General features: G+C 40.4%; 1 protein-coding gene across 1 annotated transcript; it reads right to left on the bottom strand.

The window, feature by feature from the left end:
- Positions 1–6,914: 6,914 nt before the first annotated feature.
- Positions 6,915–19,041, bottom strand: ndufa10 (NADH:ubiquinone oxidoreductase subunit A10). The gene is made up of 10 exons (XM_038301361.1): positions 18,881–19,041; positions 16,375–16,543; positions 16,076–16,291; positions 15,906–15,992; positions 15,689–15,810; positions 12,806–12,885; positions 12,672–12,726; positions 12,498–12,583; positions 12,308–12,416; positions 6,915–7,103 (listed from the first exon to the last, which is right to left on the bottom strand). The coding sequence occupies exons 1-10, from the start codon at positions 18,953–18,955 to the stop codon at positions 7,035–7,037; spliced, it is 1,068 nt and encodes a 355-aa protein (XP_038157289.1). The 5' UTR covers positions 18,956–19,041; the 3' UTR covers positions 6,915–7,034.
- Positions 19,042–22,679: the final 3,638 nt, after the last annotated feature.

Raw genomic sequence — 22,679 nt, 5'->3', positions numbered from 1 at the left:
GGCCGGGAATCGAACGTGGAACCTTCTTGCTGTAACCAGCAGTGCTACCAACCATGCAGCCCTCAGCTGACTTTCCTGTTGTGATTCTATATTATATTCAATACTAATCCAGGTTGGATGCCATATTTATGTTATGAATGTTATATTTAATTCGCAGCCAGCTGGGAATTCATATTTTCTGATACTTTAAGATATTCATTGCCCTCTTCGGTAGGGGTGGTAAATATCTTATTTAATCAGATAATATTTGGGCTGTTATGTATTTTTTTATGAACACACGCGCTACTAGCTGTGTGTTAGAACAATAAATGAAGGAGTGATTCAAGCTCTAATCAAACTGCTAATTCTGCACATACATGGAATAAATTCACTACAACTTCTGTTAAAAAAAATAGTTTATTAACAAAAATAATTCAGCTCCAAGTCAAACATATTTCAGTTTAAAACTCTTAACTAAAACTAGTGAAAATAAACTAAACCAAACTACTATGTACGAAGAGGAAGGGAAGCATGGTTGAAAACCATATTACAGTTCAAGTTTATCTGGAGCTTTTCACTAATTTAGAGCTATTGGAATGTTTTCAAACCAATTTACAATGCAAATCCATGAGATGAATAAAACATTATTTGGCCAAATAATGTTTTATTAAATGATTTGCCTAATCAGGAACCAATAACCTTTAGTTAAATGAAATAGCTAACAACGAATAGACATCAGGATTCCATTAGATTACTTTTGGTCATACTTGTTAATTGAAATGTAAGGAGCACTAATGTTACATCAGTGTTTAAACCCTTAGTGAAATAAAGCTTGTCCCTGTTTCAACAACAGCTCAAAACATAATACTATAGCATAGCATGCAGTCCATACTGTTAGCTTTGTCTTTACTCATCAGTAAACACATGAAATGATCAACATCATCAAAAGACTTATTGTTTGTTCTGTCCCTAATAATGCCAGACGTGCAAACCTTTTGTCCATGTTCATTTGGAAAGCTTGAGTTTCATCCAGCTGCGGCTTAGCAGGCAGGCATTATTGTCCATGTGGCTCACACCAAGGGATCCTTAGGCCTTCTCATCTAGTCTGGCTCTGTAAGTTCTGAAACTCAAGAGAAATGTGTTGCAAAAAGTCTGTTTTGCAGCAGTTTGGCTCCAAGTCAACCCTGATGACGTATCCTTGATAATTCTGAATCATGCCTGGATCTCCATTTTGGTGGAGCCCCTCTGATGTGGACCCCCAGCCAGCTTCATGAGAAAGAGAGTGAAATCCTGTGTGTTGTGTGGTTTCCACTGTCCTCAACACAGAGGCGGATGGCAATACAGAACTCTTTGGGAGTTGCTGTGGAGGCAGTTGGCTGAAAAGGGGGGGTCACTGGTTCTCAATGTCCAAAAACCATGATCATGGCATATGGCACAACATTCCTTAGACAGAAAACTTTTTACTAAGCTGACTGTATTCTGTCAGTAAAGTGCCTTGAGTTGATATGTGTTGTGAATTGGCATGATACACTCTCCGGCCACTTTATTAGGTACACCTGTCCAACTGCTCGTTAACACTTAATTTCTAAGCAGCCAATCACATGGCGGCAACTCAGTGCATTTAGGCATATAGACATGGTCAAGACAATCTCCTGCAGTTCAAACCGAGCATCGGTATGGGGAAGAAAGGTGATTTGAGTGACTTTGACCGTGGCATGATTGTTGGTGCCAGAAGGGCTGGTCTGAGTATTTCAGAAACTGCTGATCTACTGGTATTTTCACGCACAACCATCTCTAGGGTTTACAGAGAATGGTCCGAAAAAGAAAAAACATCCAGTGAGCGGCAGTTCTGTGGGCGGAAATGCCTTGTTGATGCCAGAGGTCAGAGGAGAATGGCCAGACTGGTTCGAGCTGATAGAAGGGCAACAGTGACTCAAATAACCACCCGTTACAACCGAGGTGGGCAGAAGAGCATCTCTGAACGCACAGTACGTCGAACTTTGAGGCAGATGGGCTACAGCAGCAGAAGACCACACCGGGTGCCACTCCTTTCAGCTAAGAACAGGAAACTGAGGCTACAATTTGCACAAGCTCATCGAAACTGGACAATAGAAGATTGGAAAAACGTTGCCTGGTCTGATGAGTCTCGATTTCTGCTGCGACATTCGGATGGTAGGGTCAGAATTTGGCGTCTACAACATGAAAGCATGGATCCATCCTGCCTTGTATCAACTGTTCAGGCTGGTGGTGGTGGTGTCATGGTGTGGGGAATATTTTCTTGGCACTCTTTGGGCCCCTTGGTACCAATTGAGCATCGTTGCAACGCCACAGCCTACCTGAGTATTGTTGCTGACCATGTCCATCCCTTTATGACCACAATGTACCCAACTTCTGATGGCTACTTTCAGCAGGATAATGCACCATGTCATAAAGCTGGAATCATCTCAGACTGGTTTCTTGAACATGACAATGAGTTCACTGTACTCAAATGGCCTCCACAGTCACCAGATCTCAATCCAATAGAGCATCTTTGGGGTGTGGTGGAACGGGAGATTCGCATCATGGATGTGCAGCCGACAAATCTGCGGCAACTGTGTGATGCCATCATGTCAATATGGACCAAACTCCCTGATGAATGCTTCCAGCACCTTGTTGAATCTATGCCACAAAGAATTGAGGCAGTTCTGAAGGCAAAAGGGGGTCCAACCCGTTACTAGAATGGGGTACCTTATAAAGTGGCCGGTGAGTGTATATTGTATATGAACTGAATTGAAGTAAATCTTTACCCAAAGAGAAACAAGTACCCATATCGACTGAAATGCCACGCAGAGAAGATGAAGCCATTACTCTAGGATAAAATGTCCCTTTACAAATTCACTGAGAAAAAAACACCTTTCACTGACCGGCTTGAAGTTTAGATTTTGGAGCAAATGGACTTTTCAACTGAACAGCACTAGTCATTGATGTACGACACAGGTGTCAAACTGGTTCCCGAAAGGGCTGTGTGGCTGCAGGTTTTCTTTCCAACCAAACAATAGCACACCAGACTCCATTCATATCATCAACTCACCGTGTTCAGATTGGACTCACTTGATGAGATGACTGGAGTCTGGTGTGCTATTGCTTGGTTGGAAAGAAAACCTGGCGTCTCTAACCCTGGTCCTAAAGATCTACTGTCCTGCAAGTTTCGGATGCATCCCTGCTCCAAAGCAAGTGAATGGCTTGTTACCAGGCCTTTACCAAACTTCAGTCATTTGAATCATCAGCAATCATCCATCTCAGACTAATAAAATATTTGTGGGCCAAATTGAAGGTGTCTGTTAACTTTAAAACTTAATTACAGATGTCTGTCTCGGCCTTCATGACTGGTTTCACTTGAGGGTTTTTGACTGAAGTGTTCAAAGTTAGATGATAGTTGTTAAAAAAAGCAGATTTTACATAAATCCACTCAATTAAAATCACATATATTAACATGGAGTGCATGATTTTAACCATATTCTGAACGTCAGAACTTTAAAACATCTATTCTTCCCTTGATTCTCTGCCCCTGAAAATGACAGACAGCACAAATGTCCTTCTATAATCTAGTCAAAGCAAACGGCTGCTAGCAGACAGCTACACTATATTGCCAAAAGTATTTGCTCACCTGCCTTGACTCACATATGAGCTTAAGTGACATCCCGTTCCTAATCCATAGGGTTCAATATGACGTCGGTCCACCCTTTGCAGCTAGAACAGCTTCAACTCTTCTGGGAAGGCTGTCCACAAGGTTTAGGAGTGTGTTTATGGGAATTTTTGACCATTCTTCCAGAAGCGCATTTGTGAGGTCGCACACTGATGTTGGACGAGAAGGCCTGGCTCTCAGTCTCCGCTCTAATTCATCCCAAAGGTGTTCTATCGGGTTGAGGTCAGGACTCTGTGCAGGCCAGTCAAGTTCATCCACACCAGACTCTGTCATCCATGTCTTTATGGACCTTGCTTTGTGCACTGGTGCACAGTCATGTTGGAAGAGGAAGGGGCCAGCTCCAAACTGTTCCCACAAAGTTGGGAGCATGGAATTGTCCAAAATGTCTTGGTATGCTGAAGCATTCAGAGTTCCTTTCACTGGAACTAAGGGGCCAAGCCCAGCTCCTGAAAAACAACCCCACACCATAATCCCCCCTCCACCAAACTTTACACTTGGCACAATGCAGTCAGACAAGTACCGTTCTCCTGGCAACCGCCAAACCCAGACCCGTCCATCAGATTGCCAGATGGAGAAGCGCGATTCGTCACTCCAGAGAACGCGTCTCCACTGCTCTAGAGTCCAGTGGCGGCGTGCTTTACACCACCGCATCCGACGCTTTGCATTGCACTTGGTGATGTATGGCTTGGATGCAGCTGCTCGACCATGGAAACCCATTCCATGAAGCTCTCTGCGCACTGTTCTTGAGCTAATCTGAAGGCCACATGAAGTTTGGAGGTCTGTAGTGATTGACTCTGCAGAAAGTTGGCGACCTCTTCGCACTATGCGCTTCAGCATCCGCTGACCCCGCTCCGTCAGTTTACGTGGCCTACCACTTCGTGGCTGAGTTGCTGTCATTCCCAAACACTTCCATTTTCTTATAATACAGCTGACAGTTGACTGTGGAATATTTAGGAGCGAGGAAATTTCACGACTGGATTTGTTGCACAGGTGGCATCCTATCACAGTTCCACGCTGGAATTCACTGAGCTCCTGAGAGCGACCCATTCTTTCACAAATGTTTGTAAAAACAGTCTGCATGCCTAGGTGCTTGAATTTATACACCTGTGGCCATGGAAGTGATTGGAACACCTGATTCCAATAATTTGGATGGGTGAGCAAATACTTTTGGCAATATAGTGTATGTCCATTTTAATTTCTCTGAAATGACCTGAGAAAGTTCCAGCCCTAATGTGACAGACGCAGGTGTGTTCAGGCCTTAATGGTTCCTGACATCCTCTCACTGCAGGTTAACACCAACTGACAGGGCTCTTATCCACAGTTTTTACACTGACGCTCACCTCAGCTACTTTGTGATAAAAACACCCCATGAATACATATCCTTCAACAAGCTGAGATCAAACAGAAACAGGAGTTTTAGTCTTGATTAAATGTTTTTAATGAGACATGAATGTACTATTTTCAAACTAGAGAGAAATAACCAAGGGTTCCTTATATAAAGGATTTCTATAACTTATTTTCACTCTTATGATCTGAGTATGAACCTCTGGACAGGGGCAGATTTTGGAAATTTAAGGCCTTAGGCAAAGACAGGCAGGGGGCCCTCTGAATTGAGAAGGCATAACATAAACCTGACCCATTATACAGATATAGAATTTTTTGTAAAATGGACATACATTATTTGTTCTACGTTTGTTCTTCTCTTGTCTCTCCTGTCTCTGAGATACAATATTATAAGCGTTCTGATGCCATTTTACTAAAAGGATTTTTCAAAAACATAATTAATGCACACAAATAGTTTTAAAAAACATACATGTAAACACAGTTTTATGGGGGCCCCAGGAACTTTGGGTCATAGGAAACTGCCTAGTATTGCCTAATACGATCCCTTCTGGATCAAACTGAATGTTGCTGATCTGTCCTTCGATTTCTCCACCTGATCTCTGGGGATCAGATCATGGGACATACGTCAAACAATCCAACGTTTGAGACACTTTTATCTTGTGTTGTAGTTGTCTTATTTTCCTTCAACAAAACATTAATGCATAGTTAATTGTTCTAATGGCAACACCCTGGGAGACGCTATTAATGCTTGCTGGAAAATCCTCAGTGTCCTAAAGGCTTCTCTCATACACCCCCCACCCCACATGAGGTAGAGAACATTTCTGACTGAATCGGTAGGGGAAAAAAAGTAAGGAAACAGAACTCTAAGCTTTTATCTGATAATTAGAAAAAGAAATATCCTCTTAAACATATGCGGGGGGGGAGCTTTTTTTGCGTGATTTTTTTTCTCCCTTTCATCTTCAACAATCACACCTTTCTATATGATCTATATCTGTATCTGAGTGCTACAGCGTGTTATAAAGCACACATCCATCCCTATTTAATGTTCAGGTGTATTATAATTCTGTTCAATGAGGAGTAATCACAGCAGCAGTTTCCTGCAGGTGAAGACCTTTTGCTGCACTGTGAAGATGGCAGCGTGCGAAACAAAAAGAGCCGACTTTAATCACATCTGCCTGCTAATTAGATGACTTCAGCAGGACTCTTTCACAGCTTCTCCCATGCTGATTATGTGACTAAACCAGCAGGAGGTTAGCTAATCATTTTGTGCACTGGTGAAATTTTTTTGGGGGCTGTTATTTTTAGACGTCTTTTTAGCAATAAATTGATCTGCATCTGCTCTGTCTAAAAACTGACTGCGTCCTTTTAAACTTCATAATCTATAAGCAGAGCAGGTAAAGATAAAGGATAACACTTGCAACCACTTGGTGGCACTGTTGTTGCTGTCTTGGTATGTTACAAAAACTGTAAGCTAACTTTCAGCAAACAATAGAAGAGTTAAACAAACCAGATATCTAGGATCGGTGGCTGGGGTGATCGTGAGCCGTGTTAGAAAAGCCTTTGCAGGTTTTGGTTCATGATAAAAGGATATTTTTCTGTTTTATCCAGTTTTAGAATAAATTTGTTCTTTACTCATTTACAGTGGGGAGAAAGAAGTATTGACCCCTTGCTGATTTTGCAGGTTTGCCCACTTACAAAGAATGCAATGATCTATAATTTTAAACATATATAAATTCTAACAGTGAAAGACAAAATCCCAAAGAAAATTCCAGAAAATAACATATGAATTTATTAAAATTGATAACCAATACTTATTTCCCCCACTGTAAATGTTTTGGTTTCTGTTAACAAAGCGGAATACCAACAGCTCTGCTTTATTTTCTGCTTCCATTCAAACAAATAAAAGAACAATTTAACCGAACATTTATTATTATTTCTTTAATACATAGTTTTTTTCCGACTATACAACAGAGCGACTGAGTTCACTCAGCAGATCAGCCAACAGCAAAGGTGAAACAAGAGGAAATCACTTCAGCCAGATGTGTTTATCTCCAACATCTTCATTGTAGCCAGGAGCATACTTCTTCCCGGGCAGCTGAAAGAACAAGAAAAAAAGTTTTAGAGACAGAAAGTTTTTAACTAAACAAAAAGTAACATGAAATGGAAATAACCTTATATAATTACTACGGTAAACTGAAACAGCCAGAGGAAAACAGACCGAAACGAATATACATTGTTAACATGTCACATTGACTGTATTAGCTGGATGTGCTCTCCATCCTCTGACATGTTGGCTCGGAGCTCGTGTGCCTGGCGGTGCGTTTCCTTGATAGGGCCGCCTGTGGAGCTGGTTTACAGCTGCTTTTTGTGTCTCTGCTTCTGTCTCCTTGAACCCCAGTCGGCCTCAGCAGATGGCCGCTCACACTGAGCCTGGTTCTGCTGGAGGTTTCTTCCTGTTAATAGGAAGTTTTTCCTCTCTACTGTCACTACAAGCATGCTTAGTGTGAGGGATTTCCTTCAAGTCAATGAGTCGAAGCAATCAACTGGTTTTCCTTAGATAGAAAACTGGATCAATCTCACTGGATGATCTGGTGAACTCAGGGTTCCTACAGCATAAGGCAAGTTAAATTCAAGACTTTTTAATGACACTTGAAATAAAAATTCAAGACCAAATTCACAAGAAACGCAAGAAAAACCCGCTTGCGACCAAACCCAAAGATTTAACCACTGCACTAATGTTTCAAATTTTGAAAAACTTTCCATACAGGAAGAAAGCTAAAAACACACAAATGACAGATATATTTTAACAATTATTTAACTGAATTCCCAAACTTTGTTTTAGCAGGGAACAAAACAAATCAGTTTTAAAGCCACAACATAACCAGTGCTAAGTCTTTTTTGCAGCTATTTTTCTTTGTATCGTTTTCTTAGTATGTTTGATTTGGTGATAAGTGGAGGCGTTGCAGAGACAAGGGTGGAACAAAACCGAGAAATACCGGCTGTTTCTCCGTAACTCGATTTTGACGCTTTGTGTTACGTGCTTCGCATGTGTGACTCCACTGCCTTAATTCCCATCGTTCTGAACTTGACTGACTTCTTGCACAAAATCCACTGAGCCTCATGTATGTTCCCTGGTTTTAGCCATGGAGAAAACTCTTGGCTGGAGACAATTTTGGTTACATTTACACTTGCTCATATTTTCCAGACAAAAAGTTAATGGTGCATCTCCCAAATGTCCCGGCCGCAACAACGCTTTTATTGATTCCGCTATTGGGACGGAACCTATAAAAAAAAAAAATGTTTTCAATTTTAATGTTTTATTTAGATTACAAAAATAAATCATAATAAAAATAATCCTATTTCTGATGTTTTAAAAAATAAGACCCACGAAAGACTGATTTAAGACATTTTAATACCAATTAAGGCCTTAGTTTTATTTTGAAGAATTCAATACCTTTTAAGACTTTTTAAGGACCCGCAGGAACCCTGGAACTGTTAAGTGCCTTGAGATGACCTGTTGGGAATTGGCGCTATAGAAATAAACTGAAATTAATTGTCAATTTGATAAAAATCTGAGCGGTTCTCTGAGAGGTTACCTTCTGTTTTCTCAAACAAAGAAAGCTTAGAATCGACTTATTACTATCCACTTTTCTGTTTTGTTCCTGTCAGCCAACAGAACAGAAAATCAGTAAAGCATTTCTTAGCCTGAGTGAAGTAATCCCAAGCAGGACTGTAAACCTGCCCTTCAAAGTTCCACAAGAAGTTGTAACATCAGTTTTGCAAATGTGGCTGCGTTTGCTGAATGTGCTGAGGGAAACGTTCTGCTGCGTGTCGTCGTCCTCGTTCTTTCCTCCTGACTCGGGAGTGAAATGTCAGGCCGCGGCCTCCTGTTGCATTGGGCAGCTCGGCTCGTGCGGCAGGGGGAGACAAAAACGGCTCCAGTCAATAAACTGAAAAGGTCAGACCCAAATGTTTCCCCACAAGACTGATGACACAAACAGTCGCCTGGAATATTCCGCACGTGACATTTGTAACTACGAGTGGGTTGATATTTTGGTGCAGGAAAATGAGTTTCATCAGACTGACTTGGTGGCTCAGAAAAGAGAAAGAAAAAAAAAGTCAATAAAAAGAGAAGGAACAAAGACTTTACAAAGAGAAGGGTTTGTTGGCTTTAACTGCTCTGTGCATCAATCAGGCTAAATAAGAGCGTCTGCCACAGCCTCATGTCCTCAGCCAGCCCTAAACATGAAGACGTCTCTTTCACTGTTTATAGAGGACATCACTTCAGCACCTCATTCACGTCTCAGAAGCTTCCCAGTGTTTAGTTTGAGAACTCAAATAAAGCTAACTGCATGTCTCCAGGTTCAGCGATGATGCTGAAAGCGTCTCCATAGGCGGAGAGGGAGAGAGCAAAAAATCTGGTTATATTTCTGCTGTTTGTAAAGACAAAGAACCGCTTAATTCAATTCATAGTCGCACTCAGATTCATTTTATTACACAGTTATTTCAGCACTTTATTTCTTTTCTTATCTTGATGATCACCTGCAGCTATAGAAAAAAATGCAAATACTTTTTTAAATTAAAAATACCGTATTTTCACGACTATAAGGCGCACTTAAACGTCTTTTTTTTCCCTCAAAATGTGCGGTGCGCCCTATGGTGCGGTGCGCCTTATGTGTGTTGTAACTGCGACTTTTGAGACCACCTCATTGAGGAGATGATGAAAGAGTGGCTGAATGTAAGGAGACCAGGTGTTTTTTTTCCACCCCTCACCATCGCTGTTAATATGTAACTCCATGCGTGCCCATCTCACAGCTGATGTGAAAAACATGGGGAAACAAATTAACGCTGTGCTCGCTGTTCAACCGCTCGACATCGGTGTGAACCGGACCCAGCAGGTGCAGCAGAAGCAGCGAGCTTACATGCAAAGTCAATGGTTGACGCGCGTATAGGCGCAGCAAAAGGTCCCGCAGCGCGTTTTGGTGCAGCACGTCGGGAGCGTTTAAGCATCTGACGTACCGCCAACGCGCTGCTGCTGCTCAGATGGAAAAATTTAAGTTTTGCTGCTGGACGCGCCGCATCAACCAATCAGAGAAGCTGATCTGGGAGCTGGCAGCGAGACAGACAGCGCTCTGATGACATATGATATTAACGCAAATGAAAAGGCTGGGTGGATGGATGAGGAGATGATGAAAGCGTGGCTGAGACAGGTGTATGTGAGGAGACCAGGTGCTTTTTTCCACGCACCATCACCATCACTGCGTGCCCATCTCACAGCCGATGTGAAAAAAAGGTGAATCAAATGAACGCTGTGCTCGCCGTTATCCCGGGGGGTCTGACAAAGGAACTTCCACTGCTCGACATCGGTTTGAAGCGGCCGTTCACAGTAAGGCTGCGAGCGGCGTGGGAGCGATGGATGACAGACGGAGACCACAGTTTCAGGATAAATGGAAGGCAGCGCCGGGCAAGTTACGCCACCGTTTGCGGATGGATTGTAGATGGACTGTGTCTGCTGGCTCTGTTGTTCAAGCTTTCGCAAAAGCCGGCATTATTTCTGAGGAGCTGCGCTGCACGGAAAATGACTCTGACAGCGAAGAAGGGGAAACTGGCATGTCTGATTTAGCGCAGCTGTTTAATTCAGAGGAATGCTGAGGATAACAGAGGATGATGACTTTGATGGGTTTGATTAATACTTTGTAATAAATACATGAATAAAGCACAATCATACTCAGGTTTGCTCCCGCTGTATTTTTCTCCCTGAAAGCTTAATTCAATGGCAGCCTCTGAGCGCGTCTCCTCCGCTTCACCGCGGTGGCTGGCAGGTGTTTTTTCATCTAAATAATCTAAATCTTGCAGCTATATTTGCTGTGATCAGTGGGAATAAATAAGTATAAATATGTTTTTAAGTGAGAAAGTCCACCTGAAAACTTAATAATTGCAGTCAGTTCATCCAGATTATCTATTTCTGTCGGAGGCGCTCAGACCCCCACATACCAGCGGTGCACCGACAGGAGAAATCCTTTCGTTCACCGCGGCTGCTGGCAGGTGTTTTTCATCTAAATAATTTTAGCTGCAGGCACCAGGATACCGGTAATAAAAGCGAACATATTCCGTCGGCAGGTTTCAGGATTTTAAGTTAATTTAGGAGTGATCACAGCGCTGTGTCATCTGCGATGTGTCTGTCTCACGGCCAGCTGCCAGGTTTGATTAATACTTTGTAATAAATACATGAATAAAGCACAGTCATACTCAGTTTTGCCCCCGCTGTATTTTTAAATACGCAGTAGAGGTATTTAAAGGTAGTAGAGGACATGTACCTGTATATAAAAAACGCGCCCTATAGTCCGGTGCGCCTTATGTGTGTGTTAAATACAGAAATGGGACACATAACTGAGAGTGCGCCTTTTAGTCCGGTGCGCCTTATGGTCGTGAAAATACGGTAATGAATTTTCCATCCACATCCTGCTTGTGGAGGGTCTCAGAGACCCCACTGAGTCAAATGGTCACTCTTTTCCTGTCAAACTATGAAGAAGCAGTCATGTGATTAAAAGGTAAACGACTCGCATAATTTAGTTACATTTTGTCCTTCAGAAAATAGAAAGGGGAAATATATAGGGCTGGGCGATATAGAAAAAAAGCTTATCGATAAAAAAAAAATACATATTGATCGATATCGATAATTATTGAAAAAATTTGAAACCATATTTTATGTGCATTAATGATTTAATTAATTAACACAGACTTCTAAATAAATCTTTATTTAATCAACTTTTTTAACCATAACAGAATTGTTTTAAAGAAAAATAACTTAAGAGACCTGAGTTATGATATTAAATACTGACAAAGAATAAACTAAAGTGACCAGAAAAGTGACCAAAATAAAAATAACAAATAAATTTTAATCGAACTTTTATCGACTCTTTTTTTTCTATTGCGCCACACGTCTATCGATCGATATATATCGTTATTGAATTATCGCCCAGCCCTAGAAATATAGTCAACATACCAAACATTTCTTTTGGATTATTTTCATGGTTTTGGAAACAGATAAAGGGAAACTCCAGAAGACGCTGGTTTTATTTACCAACATGACATTTTGGCCATTAATGACGGTGCTAATACTGTCATTTATTAGCAATAAGATTGACCAGAGTCCAACACAGAGTCAGAGATACCAGAAGCAACCGCAAAATGTATTAGTTTTAAGTCTAAATAATGATCCATTGATCATTACTTACTGACCAAACGTTTTATTTAAAGCCAGGCTTAAACCAGAGCCTCAAACAGGTCATAGCTTACCGCTTTATAAGCGTAGTATTTCTCGTCATAGTCGTGAGCTCCCATGGTGATCTCAGGCAGGAACCGGGGTATGTGGGTCAGCATTGACACCCTTTGTTTGTCTTCCACCCTGAAAGACAGACGGACATGAAGGTGCTGAAACCCAAACGCTGCGTGCGTTTCATCAGAGAGCCGAAGCTGAGGAACTCACAGCATCCTCATGTGATGGTAGCTGACGTCATCCTGCTCCAGCCACGGCCCCTTTTCAAACTGCAGGTACTCGATGTCCTCGGCCACCTGGGGACAACATGAAGGTCAACATGTCTTTTAAAAGAAAGTTACATCCTGGCAGCATTCCCTCAGCGACTGTCCGCCACTTTCTCACCCTCTCCATGTCTTGGGCCTGAGTCGCGTCGTAAGCCAGCAGCTCTGAGGTTTCTCTGGAGGTGACACGGTTTAAGGTTTGTTATAAAAAAAAAGGCACGTCTCTGGGTGAGACATGTCTCTGCGTTCACATACCTGATCATAGGGAGGAAAGACTTTTTGTAGGAGTCCTCTATGCTCTTCAAATACTGCAGTGGCACATTCTGCAGGTAGGACTGAAATAATGCATAAAGAGTTGTTCAAAACAAGTCCATCTTTCCTGAACCACGCTAATCAAAACATTTTAACCAAAAGCATCATCATTTCTAAAAAAAATAAAATAAAATAACGTTTATTTTAGCGGGATTTGTGACTTTACACAGAGTCACTTGGTGTTCTGTCATTTCAAGTTTAAGACCATCCCATAATCCCAGTGGGTAAACTCTGAAGGACCTTCTCCCCTCCCCATGTGTAGCTGTGCCGACATTAGAATAATCCTGCCTCAGAGTGATTCATCATTCTGACTCCATCTCCAAAGAGCCTCCAGCTGGTCCAAAAAGCTCCGACTAAAGCCGTGACGTGAATAAGAATAAGATCTTCTCCCCGGGCTCTCAGTAAAACCCAGTGGACTGGGTACCAACCGAACTGTTACTGACCAATCCTGACGAAAGGAGAAGGAAACGCCTGCACTTACCTGGCCCTTCTATTACCTAGCTCTCCATTTCTAATGACTAGTTGCTGAACTATGAGAATAAACTAAACATGCATTTTTACCTCCATAGTTCTGCTGTTAGAATTTAAACAACCTCTAATCCTGCACTCCCTCCAGAACCAACCGTTCTCAGGCTGGTTCTGCTGCAGCCCTGTCAGAGTTCTTCACCCTGTTCTTACACATACTTTATTATAATTATGCCATTTCATTTTATTTTTTCAAATGTAAGAATCTGCCCAGAAAACCTTCTTACATTTATTAGAATTTGCTTATGAATTAATTTACATATTTCTAAATATTACCCTTAGCTACAAACCTTTTTGCTCATCTCTCTCTTAAGTACAGTTGCAGGATATTTAATCCACCTTGGATTAAACTTTAAATCAGTTAGGCATCATGAACAAATATACATTTTTATTACCAGCACAAAAACATTAAAGGGAAACCAGACAGAACCGTAACAGTTATCCTCTAAACGTTCTGAACCTGGGCTGGCTGCTTTGATAAGTCACTGCATCCCAGCTGTGATCTAACCTCCTGCAGCGGCTGTCATCATACAACCGTACAGAAAGCGGTTACACCACACTAGGTTTATATAAACAGCCAAGAGAATATTGGTGCATTGTTTTCTTTTTTTATTTAAAGGAAAAGTCTGGTCATATTCAGAGTTCAAACTTCTGAAATTATTACATACTGCTCAATAAGTGATAAGTGTTTTTAATTAAGAGTAATTTTAATTTGAATGTGCTTTACTGATAACCTGACTCCGCCAGATGGATTTGCTCCACATATCATTCTGGAAACCTTCCGTTGAAGTAATTTTGGGAAGGGGCGAAAATACTGGTTAGCTGATTGGCCTATGTTGGTGATAGACTGGCTAAATAAACCAATGAGATCAACGAAGCATATGACGTACTAACAGAGCGACGACGAAAACACAACCACAAGCCAGGCTACTCTTGCCGAAACCAGTCGGGAGAAGAGCAAAAACATCTTTTTCTCTGAGAAAAGCCTCCAGAGCAGTGTTTTGCTCTTCTTTCAGTGAAGAAATACTCTGTAATTCCGATAAAACTTGCTCGATAGCCACGCTAACGCTAGTTTCATCGACTGAAGCCGCCATGTTCTTTAGACTGAACTGTCACGCTTCTCGTTGCGTCACACTTTAACCCGCTAACTAACCGTTCGTTTGGTGAACTGCTCCAAATTTTCTTTAACGGAGAGTCTCCAGACTGATCTGCGAGTGAAACCTTGAAAGCTCGCGAGATCAGGATGGTCTCACAAGGCTACTTTACTGGAGGCATCCATGTTTGTCAAAGAACACTACTGCCACCTACTGGTTTGTGGCGTCACGGTGCGGTATCGGCTGTTGATCAAGTCCCAGTGCTGTATCTGGTGTTTGTCACAACGCGCTATTATCCAAGTCATCTTGAAAACATTCTTCTTCCAAATGTTGGCTAAAAATTACGTGTTTTTTTTCTGGACAGAAATTCGATGGCAAATCCTCCCTATTGAAGTTGGCAATCAAACAACGAACCCATCCGTGGAGGATCAGGAATCGGAAAGGTGATTTTACCCAATGTATTCCAACATCCAACTGTCATGCAGCTGGGCAATGTCAGTTTAACTGTAGCTCTGGTGAATTTTAATAGTGAAGTCCCCTGGAAATCCTGACACTACCTCCCGTGTGATCGTGTCTGCAAGGCCCAATCAGGAGGAGGCTTACAGAAGAGGTTTTTCTCCACCCAACCTGTCAAAACACATTTTCCTTCGAGCGGGGAGAAAATCAGTCAGAGCTCTTTCGAGAGCTCAGCCATCCTCAAGAGTGACCACTGGATAAAAATCGTGCTTGCGGTGAGTTTCCCAGCATGATCCCAAGCACGTGTAGGAGGAGCTGGCTGCGCGGAGAGCAGTTTTCTCCACTCGTGCATTTGGGATTTTGTTGTGCGGTGGTAGATAAACCATACGCAGAAGTAGTTGATGATACATGCTAGTATGTTGCGGGCATTTTGAAATAATTGTAGTGATGCAATAATTCCTTGATGACCAGACTTCTCCTTTAAAAGGAAAAGTAAAAGTGTTCTAATGAATATTACTCAACTAAATTTTTTTTAATGGACTGTATCCTAACAGTTCTATAAATAATATCTACATTAGTTTTTAATTTTCTGTTCTGATACATGCAATTCGATGCTTACATTAACCTTCACTAGAAACAGCAGCGGGAAACCCCTGACAAACGGGGATTAGTGCTACCCGCCCTATTTAGTGTAAACACACGGTAAGCCCCCCCCAGCCTCAGCCTTCCTAATGCTGGCTAGCAGCCATACCTTTCCACTCTGTTTGAGCTTCTTCTGAACTTCCTCTGCTGGTTGGTCGACATATATGACGAGGTGAGGAGGGAGGAACTCGCAGATGCTGATGTTTTTGATTTCATTGTAGTGCTCCACACCTGCAGACGTGACGGCAACACAATTTTGTTTAATCAAACTTGGCTAAAATAGGAGATTTCACAGCAAGGCGGTTCATTTGTTTCCAGCTACTTACATTCCTTCCTGATGTAGCCCTGTTTGAACATGGCATCCAGGAAGACCATGTCACTGAAAGGAGAGCGCTCCAGGACCACTCCTTGGCCTTACAAACAGAAGATCCAGATGGAAATCAGTGCTTCACTCCCCTCACCGTCCGTTAGAGAAATGTGGGTGTATGGGTGGTACCTGTGGTGAGCAGATGCTCGATGGCGTCAGAATACTGCAGCAGCCTCATGATGTACATCCACAGCTGCAGCCTGTAGCTGTTCCCATCAGCAGCTTTAGGGTCTGTGTAGAACTTTTCCAGGCTGCACATGCCGTTAAAGTCCAGAGGGAGGTGCTCGGTCTCCCCGGTCATCTTATCCAGGTAGAAGGTGTCAGCCTCAGGCATGTAGAGCAACCCTGTGGAAACGGGTTTAATTATAATCAGCTTCTCATCCTGCTGAGAAAGCTTCACATCGTTCTGTTGTTGTTCTTCTTATTACCCAGTTTGTCAGCCAGCTTCTGAGCCAGCGCCCCTTTCCCTGAGGCCAGGTTGCCGTCCACGGTGATGATTTTGCTGTACTGCTTTAACCGCGGGGTCGTCCTCTCACCCAGAGCGTAGGCCCACCAGCCATACCGCAGGTTTCTCACCAAGCTGGTATGGATCCCCGCCTGCATCACACAGACTCAGAGTTTAGTTCTAGTTCTTATCGTTTGACACAGATTTACTGCTTCGTCAATCTAGGTCAGTGTTTACAGCAAGATGCTACAGATCTTCTATAAATCGACTGTGGAGAGGGTGATGTCTTTTGCCATCATCTGCTGGGGTAACACCATCATAGCAATTACTTAAAGAAGCCCAACCAACATGCTAGTGAAGACTCTCAGTCATCCAGTCAATTTCATTCCACAAAAGTTAAAAACAAAAATCCCTAGACTTTGTTTCCAGGTTTGGAGACATTTCGCTTCCCATTCAGGAAGCTTTTACAATTCAAAATGTCAGAAATAGCGGCTTTGTAACCAAACCAACTGATAAAGAAAACCAGCTCAGGTCTTTGAAATACTCTAGAACCTCTGGAGATCATTTCACAAATAATGCATCAAAATGAAGAACACCCAGGAACACCATCTGCATCCTCTTCTGCAGACTAAGAAAATCTGATCATCTACCAGTGGAACGGATAAAAATAAGACAATTTTATATCATGCAGTAAAATAAGACTATGTAGAAGTCTTTTTCTCATTTTAAATGCAATTCATCTTATTCTATTAGCAAACGATCAGATCTACCAAATTAAATCAAGGGGAAATTAACTTCTATCAAGAAAATATATTACATACTTACATTTCTTTTATTTTTCCAGTAACGTCTGCTGATAAGAACTACAAGGAGCTGTTTTTCTGTAAACTTTGATCAGATATTATATTGAAGGAAACTCTGCTGGTGTATAGGTTTTATTGGTATATCTTCACTGATAGTAACTGTTTTCCAATTTAATGCTTCCCTGATATTGTGCAGAAAACAACAACAGCCAGGGGCTGTTTGTCTGTGATCAGATCTTAGATGTCTGCAGTGGCACAAAAAGAAATACTGATGAACAAAAACCCTCTCTAAGGTGTTGGGCATCTTAACACAAACATAAATAAATATAAAAAAAAAAAGATACCTATAGTACCGCAGTGCTACCAGTCATGTGGTTTAAATGTAAAATATCTCCCTTTGAAATCTAGTTAGCTCTTGGTTCCTGCAGAATTATAAGTGGGGGTTCTAGGAAAAGAATGAAAAAAGACCATCAAAACACTACTGTTCCTTAAAACAATCTCTTCCAAGAGTGATGTCCTAAACAAAATGAAGAATCAAACTTTCGAGTCATATTCAGGAGGTTATTTTAACCAAATAAAATGCTAGGGATCTATGATTTGATGCATTAACCATGACTATTCCTCTATTCCTTCATTAAAAAAATGTTGAGTAGCTATATTTGGCATTGGAAGCCATTATGCACCATTCAAGTTCAATGTTTTTTACCATTAAGTAGTTGTTGAATTAAACCTAATATTAAATTAATTAATTTTAACAATGAAAGACCAAAAAAAGAGATTTTTGCAACATTTAAACTGTGCAATATTCTGACAGAGGAAAGGTTTAGATAAGCATCTCTAGTTCTGTAGATTATTCTGCAACTGTTGAATAAAAAAAAAAACAGTAAAGCTTTAAAAAAAAGTCAACAAGACAAACCTGAGTGCTGTTACTGACAACAATGTTGCTCTAACACATCTCACACATGTTGCACCTCCTTACCTGCTGAGGAGGTCCACTGATGAGATGTTTTCACTTTGACAACCTCACAATGTGTTCCAGTATAACTAATCTATTGCTCTGTCTATACTAAAATGGACCTAAATCTAAATTTTATGTTATCAAATGTCACACAGTTCTTTGTTTTCTGAAAGTCATGACAGTTTTCATGAGGTTTTGCTCTTTAACAGTGGCTCCATCAATATATCCAGCAGGACTAAGAGAACTCATTTCTATCCAGGTCACAATAAAAAGCCTTAAATAAAAAGGTCACAATAGTTTAGAATAGAATTTATGATTCTGCAAAAACATTTTGCACAAAACATTTTGCACAAAATTAAAACCACCTCCGCGGGTTTAACTCATTGAAACGTTCTTTGATTTTTATCTGAACTTTTCTGTGTTTTGAACGACTTGAATGGATTTAAAGTTAAAGCACGACAGTTAAACGCCAGACAGTTTGCAGAAACATCTGGACCAGGTGCTCTGACTGACCTTCCACCAAACCAGCCCTGATCTGTCCGCAGAATGCTGGAATAATCCACCGCTGGAGCGCAGCTAAAAGCAAAACAATTCCGCTCAGCGGTGTCATGCTCTGACCCGAGCCAGAAACTAGCAGAGAACAAGCTAACGCTGTTAGCCTGTCCTTGTCATTTGGAACAGCTAACTGAGCCGGAACCGACCGAAATGAACTCCATTCTCCGGTTTACCTTTTGTACGACGCTCCCCGTTCTAACAGCTGCTGCTCCTGCTGGGAAGAGGAACCGGACCACCTGCAGGGCCATTTTAGCTGTCCTCCAAACGGTGACCCGAAAAACTACCGCTACCGGGCGACTTAAAATGACGTCAAGCTCCTTTGGGCCTTGATGTTGATGCGTCGCAAGCGTTGATATTTTAGGTGTCTAATGATCGCCTGAAGTTAGTGGCATATTCTTAACCAATCAACCAACATATTTTTATATCACCCTTATTCAGGATTTCTATGTGTAAACCTCAGAAAACATAAACATAAAACAATAAAATATCTGTTTATAAAATATTTTTATTTTCTATAAAATATCTCATAATACATTTAATGAAACAGAATGATATTTAATTTTATATGCAAAACTTACAGACAGACAGACGGATGGAGAGATAGACACGTATTCTAAAAAGAACACTATAAAAAGGAAACAAAGATGCATTTTTTTGTCATGTATACCCCGTTGTGTATTTGGTCTTACCACGAGTCCCCCTCTCAGTCAAAAGTATTGATTATTGTCCAAAAGCGTATTGTACAATAACTGATTATGAAATAAAAACTATTTTAGTTAATCTTTTAACTTAAGCATTTAATTCTTAGGCATTTTATTCTTTCCATCACACACACACACAAAAAAATCATAAATATGTTGCCTGGAAGTTAGAAAGGAATCGAAATAAATACAAAATTAAAAACATTTTAAACTTCTATTTATAAAACTGGAGCTCATCTGAGTAACTCCCTTATAACCACATTTAAACTGGATGAATCTGAAAAAAAAAACAAAGAACAAAAACTGTTCTCAGCCTGACTTAATAAGTTTTACTTTGTTTTCATCCAGACATCTGAGCTGCTTTGATGAGCTCTCATAGCTCAGTGTGGAAAAACAGCTGATCCCAGGCTGTTCTCTACATCCAGTCTGTGCCTCTGCTTGCTTTGGATGTGTGTCACAGCAGAAGGTGAACTCAAACATATAAGAAGAAAATACTTCTTGGTTGATAAAAGCTTGTTTCCTTTTTTTTAGAAAGTCAAACAGACCCCAGTCCTATTTTATTTTACTACCTAAGAAATAAAATATTTTGTTGTACCCCTTGCAATACATTCAGGGACCACTAGGGGTAGACATAACCCTGGTTGGGAATCACTGTATTAGGAGGTAGCCCTTCCCTTAGCAAAAAGTAGTTTATTCAAGTATACTAAAAGTGCATTAACTTCATACTTAAAATCAGGCAGTGCACTTAGAGTTTACTTATTCTAAACTATATTACATATACTTAACAATAGTATAATCAAGTGTACTTGACTATACTATTGTTTACTTTATTGTACTAAAGTATACTTTAATTATACTTTGGTAGACTTAAAAATGTCCCAATTCAGTTCGAAGAAGTATTACTTTAGTAATACTTCAAGTACACCAAAAGCACATTGTTCGGTATACTTTCTAAACTTATACTTATACTTAAGTATTCTTAATAGAATTTACTTCAAGTATACTACTTTTTGCTAAGGGTTCCAGTGTTTCTAAAGTACAGAAAGATTACACACCATTATAGTTAGTGCTAGTTAGTAACATAATGCTATCCAATGCATTCAACCGACAAATAAACTTGTATGAACGAAGCACAATGAAATTGTCTGGACATTTTACGACCGTGTTTGTTTTTTTGAGGGCAGTGCAGTGGTAAGATGAGTTCAAATGACTATTAACACAAAATTAACTTAACTTTTACTGATCGATAAACATATCAAACAATATTTTGACAATTAACTGTACATTCGTTACATCCTGTTTTTGCATTTAAAAATCATCTTTTTGCTCCGTCCTCACATTTATTGACTGTACAGTTTCAGACCTGGAATCAGTGTTGGTCTTGGCTTTTCTGTTGTTGTATCACTGGAAAAAAAAAACATATGAGGGGCTCTGTTTCTGTTGGGTATCAAGTGGCTCCATCTCAGTAATACAAATGTTCCAAATATTAGATGTGGGTGGAAGTAAGGCTCCCGAATGCGACAACTTCTTCTTGTTCCGTTTTCTTGATGTCGGGTTTTTATTTGAAGTAGGCCAGACAACAGCAAATTAAAAAAGGTCCTTCTGTTTTAACTGTGCTTTGCTTCTTGCTTAGGGGTATACACTTTTCAATTGCTTTCATTACAGTTAAAACTCTATTTTGCCTGACCACTATTTTCAAAAGTAGTTTAGATAGGAGAGACATTAAATGTTCACTCTGTTTGCTTTATGCTAACAGTAGATCTAGAGTATGATGAAGAGAGTAAGCAGGTCTGTGATCATTGGGGGATACAGCTGATGAATTATTAGTGAGGTTTAGGTGATGACAAGATTAAAGTGGAGGCATTCAACTTACTATCCATCCATTCTCCATCACACTCATCCCACACTGCAAAAACGATCTAGAAAATAAGTAAAATTTTCTTAAATTAAGTGTATTCATCCTTAATTTGAGTAGGTAAATTAGATAGTTTGCCAATGGAATGAGTATTTTTACTCTTAAAATAAGATAATTAGATAATATGCACTTGAAATAAGACAATCCAATTGTGTTTTCTTATTTTAAGTGTAGATTGTCTTGTTCCATTGGCAAAATGTCTCTTTTACCTCCTCAATTCAAGAACAAATGCACTTATTAAAAAAAAAAAGACTTATCTAGATTTAGATTTTTTGCAGTGCAAGCAGGCTCACAAGGGGTCCTGGTGCCTATCTCCAGCTGTCTGCAGGCGACAGGTGGGATACACCCTCGACAGGTTGCCAGTCCATAGCATGGCAACACAGAGTCAAACAGGACACACACACTAAAAACCAAGGAGAATTTAGAGAAGCCAATTAAGCTAACAGTCACGTTTTTGGACTGTGGGAGGAAGCCGGAGTACCTGGAGAGAACCCACACATGCTCAGGGAGAACATGCAAACTCCATATAGAAAGACCCCTGGTCAGGATTTGAACCTGGAACCTTCTTGCTGCAAGGCAGCAGTGCTACCCACTGAGTAGTCTATTCAACTCACCATTCAGTGGTTATTACAAAACTACAGTTTTTTATTATTATTATTTTACAACAGGAATACTTTTTTACACCATATTTTGCTTTAAGGAGATGCAATCATATTTATAATTGACTGGATAAGAAAATCTGTAAAGACTTTACTGCTGTTTCACAAAAAGAAATACTTCCCTTCTGTCTCATAATCTTCTTACCACCAGGGGGCAGTATTTATTTTCTTATCAACAGTATCCTTAACCACACAATGCACTGAAAGTCACACTGTATATGCAGTCATTTGAATGGATTCTTTGTTTCTTCCTGTCCTTTTCAAGCAACATTATCCTCTCCCTCGGATTGTTTACGCTGTTTCAGAATCATATAAATATTTTTCCAGATTTTCACATTAATTTGTTCTCCTTTTATGTTCATAGTGCTTACAAAACGTCTCTAACGGTCTTTGAAAGTCCCCAAAAAGTAGTTTATACACAATTACCACTATTGTTTTCAATTTATTGTGTTAATTTAAATTAATCTTGACAACACTGAAACTAAACTTTATAATAAAAATTGTGTTGCAATATACCGTATGCTTTATTGACCTATATCTATATAGGCAAACAAATGCAACAAAATATTTAGAGAGTAACATTTTAGAGATCATATCGTCAATAAAACGATCCGTTCCTGAGCAGATTTCTTCTTTAGGTCCATTTCAAAGTGTCTTGATTCATATGAGTTCTAAATAGTAGATTAAAATTTTGTAT

Source organism: Cyprinodon tularosa, unplaced genomic scaffold (genome assembly GCF_016077235.1).
Source record: "Cyprinodon tularosa strain WSP-4 unplaced genomic scaffold, ASM1607723v1 ctg467, whole genome shotgun sequence".
In the NCBI taxonomy this organism is placed as follows: Eukaryota; Metazoa; Chordata; class Actinopteri; order Cyprinodontiformes; family Cyprinodontidae; genus Cyprinodon; species Cyprinodon tularosa.
This window is presented reverse-complemented; position numbering and strand designations above follow the sequence as displayed.

Excerpts from the sequence above, each read along its gene's own strand:
- ndufa10 (XM_038301361.1), bottom strand. The coding sequence starts at position 18,955 with ATGGCCCTGCAGGTGGTCCGGTTCCTCTTCCCAGCAGGAGCAGCAGCT. Across the intron at positions 16,292-16,374 it reads GAAGCTGGCTGACAAACTGG|GGTTGCTCTACATGCCTGAG; the intron begins GTAATAAGAAGA and ends CCGTTTCCACAG. Across the intron at positions 15,811-15,905 it reads GGGCTACATCAGGAAGGAAT|GTGTGGAGCACTACAATGAA; the intron begins GTAAGTAGCTGG and ends TCACGTCTGCAG.